The sequence below is a fragment of the Colius striatus genome, chromosome 10 (assembly GCF_028858725.1).
Source record: "Colius striatus isolate bColStr4 chromosome 10, bColStr4.1.hap1, whole genome shotgun sequence".
Lineage (NCBI taxonomy): Eukaryota > Metazoa > Chordata > Aves > Coliiformes > Coliidae > Colius > Colius striatus.
In genome coordinates, this window is record NC_084768.1 from 5,186,324 (window position 1) to 5,192,608 (window position 6,285).

The window sequence follows — 6,285 nt, forward strand, 5'->3', positions numbered from 1 at the left end:
AGTTAGGAATGGTTATAACTTGAAATGAGTTTTGCTTCAGGAAAGCTATACAAATGTCCTGTTATGAAGTAATCTCCATCTAGGGACCAGGAATTGTTGGCTGACATCAGAACTTGCTGTAATTGTTCTCTGTTATTTTAGGAATGTGGGAAGCAGATGGGCTTTAGAACAAGCCAAATATAATCTGATTAATGAGTACTTCCTAGTGGGAGTTACTGAAGAACTTGAAGACTTTATCATGTTATTGGAGGCAGCTTTGCCCAGATTCTTCAGGGGTGCCACAGAACTGTACCGGACAGGTATTTATATGGTTGCTTTTCATGGATTCCATGAATTCTTCTTCCTCTTATCACTTTTATGTGCATTCTGTATACATAGGTTAATAGCTGAGTTTTGCCAGGTTTGCCTCTCAGTTGGCTGATATTCCTGCAGTAGAGACAGACTCTTTAAAAGACTCTCCATACAAATTTTTGAGGGCAGCCCAGTTATCTTTCTGCCCTACACAAATTGTAAAGAAGGTTGTGTTAAAGGCAGTTGTGTAAGTATGACACACCTGAAAAAAGGTGACAGATGTTTATCAGGAGATTTTTGAAAGGTCTTGTAAGACCCTAAGTTTTGTAGAATGGCTGGCAGTGGCCGATTTCTATTTCCTCAGAAGCCCTGCTGAAATTAGCTTTGCTTGATGCAAAGTGCTTGGCTGTGCAAAAAGGCCCAAGGTCCAAGTACATATTTATCTTCCTGGGGTCATAATAAGACATTTGTTATATAGCTGGTAGCTCAGCTTCTAGGAGCTGGCATGCAAGTTGTGAGGAAGAAAAGGTCCATCTTAGCAGGGCTTCTGTCTGCAAACAGAGAGAAAATAGAGTGTGATGTTTCGAGCCTAGATGCATATTATTAAGTTTATTACAAAGCAACAGATAGCACATCTTAGGGAAAATGCTGTCTTCATTTTAGTCATCTTTGTCTCATGAAAGAAGTCTCTTACTCTGTAGTTTTAAATATTCTTAACATTTCATACCAGATTAACATCTAAATAATTAATTTTGAAAGACCAGTCTTACTCCAAGTACATTATGTGGAGTAATCTTGTTCCTTAAATGAAGTGTTCATTCCGTGGGTTTATTAGAGTAAGAGGGAAGAATTGAAAGAACTGATGCAAAATTCATTAACAGTTACTGAGAGAGACTGCAATTTTTGAGCCTTGCAAGTTATGTTAATGAATTCTGGATTAAATTCTGTCACTTCTAATGCAGTTTATCAACAGGACGAGAGTGGAAAACTCTGTAAATAAAAAGACTGTAAACATTTTTCAATCGCGTGAACTTTAAAGTGAAGTTATTGCTTTCATTTTGCATTTAGGAAAGAAGTCTCATCTTAGGAAAACAACTGAGAAAAAACTTCCCACAAAAGAAACTATTGCCAAGCTACAGCAGTCCGAAATCTGGAAAATAGAGAACGAGTTCTATGAATTTGCACTGGAGCAATTTCAGTTTGTCAGAGCACACGCAGTTCGGGAAAAAGATGGAGAATTGTATATTCTGGCTCAAAACTTTTTCTATGAAAAGATTTACCCTAAATCAAACTAAGAACTCTTTACTGTTAGATTTATGGAACTAAATCTTTGGTCACATCGTCATCTTAGTCCTCAGCCATGGAAACTAGATTTCTTGTAGACATCCAAGACGTTTCTTTATAGATCTGAGAAAAATGGGCTGTGGATCACCTCCAGGGCATTGGATACTGACTAACTATGTTGGTAATCCAGAAGCAAAGGCTTCCTTTATTTTCTGTAACTAATACTTTCAGTAGGAGTTAATATCCTTTACCTGAAGAAATCTACACTTTAATTTGGAGCAATTAATACACAGCAGTTCTAGTTGAAAATATAAACAAACAAAAAATGCTTCTGTTGATGTTCTTTTTAATTTTCAGAGCAATTTATTTTCATTTATACTTCTGTGAAGAGGAAATAATTTTTCCCAGCTTTCAACATGGAAATTTTGGTTGTATACAATATAAGTAGTGTTAATAACTGGTTGACATCTGTGCTTTGTTTTTGTGAATCATGTCACACGATATTAATTGGGATGGTTAATCATGTTCTGCTGAGAAATGCTGCTGCTGCTGGAATTGCCCATATTTCTATATGTGGTTTTATTAAAAAATTACAACTAATCATTAGTGTTAAAAGATCATTTCCATGTTAATACTGTAAAAAGTTAAAGAATCAGAGCAGTGGGGGTTTTGTTTTGTTTTTATCTCCACCACCACTGACCGAGGTTGGGAAAACTTCAGAGCCAGTTGGTATTGTCTGCAGTTTGATCCCTACACGGTGGTACAACAATCATAAATTCAGTATTAAGTTTCTCCATGGTTTCTTTGTAATAGTTGTAAACTGCGGTATTGGTGAATCCATATTATGACTCCATTAGTGAGCTGTGGTATGGTTAGGGTTTTCCTACTACTTCGATACTTTTATCTGTAGAATATTTTTACTAAGGTGCTTTATAACGTGTTTTAAAGCATTGCATTTACAAAAGGAGTAAAATGCTGTAAATACTGCTTATTTTATGTATTTGGACCAAAAGGTTTAAAGTGACTAGTTTAAAGTGAGGTTTTTTGCACCGGTTCTGTTACGTGTGAAGTGAAAACATCACATCTACTTCCTGGTTGAGTTAAGCGTTGGACATTGCTCAAATGCACTTCAGTGACCTCTCTGACTTCAATACCAGAATGTTGTCCAGGGATTCGCTTTGCAGAAATGTAGTTTTCATCCTTTTATGATGATAAGAGGACAAGGAGAAAAAAATGTCATGTGTAGCCTGGTAGAGAAAGATAGAGTGAACTTGATAGACATAATTGTATTTATTTAACTGCCTTATGTGACTATTGTAAATTTGTGAGTTGCCATTATTAACCATGTGAAACACCTGGTAGATGAAGTAAACTGAAATTTGAGAACAGATGTTTGAGGCCACTGCATTATAGTAAATGGCAGTGGAGAACTACAAGAATTTGTTTCCTATTGAATTTTTTTAAAGAACATTTACACATCCTACACCTGCCTTTTCTTAAAGTGCTTTCCACAGGGTTTGGTGGGGAAAGGCACGGAGGAGACAAAGTAAGGAATGGTGGTAAGGGTTTAAATTCCTAAGGGATGGTGCTGAAGGCTTAGTTTAAAATTACCAAGTGGAGTTTCTTTAACCAGCTTGTTCTTGTAATGAAAACAAAGGAAATGGAAAATGGTCTGTGAACTGGATGTCTGCAGCCAAAAGCAACAGTCCAATTACAGAGAGGATAATGAGGGACTATCAAGTACATCTTGCATTTTCTTTGTGTTCTTGGATTTTTCCCCTTGAATATTAAAAATAGATCTTCTTTGTTCTTCACAAATAATCAGGGAAGTTCCTTCCGATAGCTTACCGTTTATATAGGATGAACTGTGCGTAAGATCCCCTGTTCCAGTTCTTGTCTGTTGACATCATAAATAATGCCAACATGTTTGTGAATAAGATGTGTTAGTTCACACATGAAGACATGATTCCAAGCTAAAGAAAGGAACTGGGGAGTCATACACAAGAAGCAGCTAAATGAAATGAGTGTTTGTAATACCAGGAAAGATTATCCTCCCAGTAACGGTTTTATGCTATATTTTGACTATGTTGTTTTCCTTCACAATAATTCAGATCAGTTTACATTCTTGAGTCTCCTTCAGACTTTTCTGAAGAGCACCTCGAAGAGAGCAGAAGAGTTTACTAAGAAAACATAAAATATTCGTGTAAGCAATGAAATAGGTATGTAGACAAACGCTTCTGTATTGACAAGAAAACAATAGCCAAAACTTCTACTGATTTCAGTAGTCTGCAGAAACAACTTCTATTCTGTAAGCAATTTTGAAAGTTGTGTTTCTTTTTCCTTCCATGGTTTAGAATTTCGTAAATTACAAGTCTTCAGTAACAAAAATAACAGAACAATGCAATTTTTTTTTAACTTTCAAAAGAGCAATATATTTTCATAGTTCGTACAAGAAAACACATTTAATCTGATACCACTTCCTGTTCTTTGCTGTGAACCGATGAAGTTGAGACAAACAAGAATTGTAGGAATATTTCTTAAAGATGCTAACTACAATTGGAGAGAGATTCATTCCAGATGTACTCTGAAAATGTTATTGTCTGTGGAACACTGAAGGAATCAAGACTGTCTACTTTTATATCTAGTGCAACGGTTAAGTCAACTGTGAACTTTTTAGAATCCTTTGAATTCAGAACTATCAAAACATGGATTTCCTAAAAGACAGTTTAGGAAAAAGAACTTTAGAGATTTTTAACAAAGCTGCTCTGTTCATTTTCATTTGGAAATGGAAACAATCCAAGTTGTTGGTATTAAAATATTTTACAGTACATAAACAGAATTTATCTTGTGTGTTTTCCCGTAATGACTTATAGTGAAAAGCAGCAATACATGGATTTTTTCTTGTTGCAGGATCAGTAAATTTACTATGCACCCTCCTGAGCATGGATCTTTTAAGTGAAGTCACTGTAGCCTCTGCAGAGCAGCGAGATTGGCTTTTTGCAGAGCTAAGTTCATTTGAAAGGTGCTGAAATGCTCATATATATACATATATATATATATATATAGTTGAGAGCAGGTTTTGTTACACTGTACTTTTTGTACAAAATGAACACCCAGATGTTGTGCAAAACCGTAGCCCCGTTTGAAACTCTTGATGTCAGCATAATGGCGCTGGATCCAGCTGCACTGGTAACTACGTAGCCATCACCACGGCATGCCTGGAGCACTTGTGACACACTGGGCAGTGCTGACAGGAGAGCAGCAGTGGCTTTTACTCCTTCCCATAACAAATCTGCAGCCATGCAACAAAATTTTTACTCTTCATTTTGTTAGTGCATCTATAAGCAGACACAAGTTTAGGGTGCAGAATGTCCTACGTGCACATTCCCCCTTGCTCTGGGTTGATTTTCAAGCAGTCTCTCTATTAATGGTACATTGATCGTGGCTTAATTTTCAAACTGGCATGAAAATTTATAGCTCTACAATACAGGGGAGGAAGAAGGAGTCCATCCTGGTCATTTGAAATGCCTTTTCTGGGTATGTAGTTTTTCTGAAGATACTTAACTGGTTTTACTTTCCAGGAATAAACATTTGCTTATTTATGGTCTCAGAGCAGTTCTATTTTGTATCAGGGAAAATTCAGTTATTTTCTGTTGTAATTCTGTTAACATTTTCCATTAAGCTTACCCAGCATTGCTAAATATGTATATGACAAAAAGGTGTATGGATGATGCTGTCTGAACTGTGCTGCTTAAGCAGTCAGTGGGAAAGCCTGATTGAAGTGCACTGCCAATTTAGCTCTTCAAAATTAGAGCATATTTTATGACTACTAAAAATTAAAATTAAGGAAACTGTAAGGCTGCCTAGTTGGATGGATGCTTCCTTTACTGTAAGCGTATGCAGCTATGTAACCTTTGCAGCAGTATTTATAGAGAGAGCCCTCTTCCTGAGACTTTTCTGGAGCTTAATTATAAATGTTCATACACTTGTGCTGTCTGATATTTACATCAGCAGCTTTCTGAAGCTTCTGTGAAAAAGTGACAGGTTTGTGAGCATTTCCAAAGCAGTACTGAATGTAATTTTTAAAAACATGGATTGTGCTTCATGACTCTTCTTTTTAAACACAGACACAGCTAAATAGTGCCTTTTTTCCTCACAATCCATGTTGAAGATGCTTGTTCCCACTCACCTCCGTAAATTGATTTGTTTGTGCAATACTATTCCAACTTGAAACCATTTTGTCACAGCTGTTTGAGATATAATCTCCATTTTTCCTTACTATGCTGCAGCTTTCTGTTGTTGAAGTGTTTCAGTTGATTACCTAATGCAAATGCTATAAAATAAAACACCCAGTGGGAAGGGGAAAGAAAAGAAGCCTGGTGTCCTGTCTTAATATTTGCATGTCGCGTTCACATTAAAGGCTGTTTTTCTAGAAGATGTTGTTATACAGTATCGTGATCTTTATTTGCAGCTATTGTGATGTCGGGAGGGGAGGGAGGGACGAGCTGGAGTGTAGTTCATCTGGAACAATTTGATATAGCTATAACCAAATATATTTATAAGCCTTTAGAATTTGCATTGGGCTTTCTGGCCAGAAATAGAATGAATTTACAGAAGGTATACATGGTGCTGAAAGTGTCAATGCCTTCATATTAAAACCTGAGGTTTGCAAGAACAGAAAACTGGTATTAAATAAGCAAGGCATTGATA

General features: G+C 36.4%; 1 protein-coding gene across 1 annotated transcript in view; it reads left to right on the plus strand.

Annotated features, from left to right (window-relative positions):
• HS2ST1 (heparan sulfate 2-O-sulfotransferase 1) overlaps positions 1 to 5,982 on the plus strand; it is an 83,875-nt gene extending 77,893 nt beyond the window's left edge. Inside the window, exons 6-7 of the mRNA XM_062004079.1 lie at positions 142 to 299; positions 1,360 to 5,982. Coding sequence (XP_061860063.1) covers positions 142 to 299; positions 1,360 to 1,586 — 385 coding nt within the window. The 3' untranslated portion in view covers positions 1,587 to 5,982. The remainder of the gene's footprint in view (positions 1 to 141; positions 300 to 1,359) is intronic.
• Positions 5,983 to 6,285: the final 303 nt, after the last annotated feature.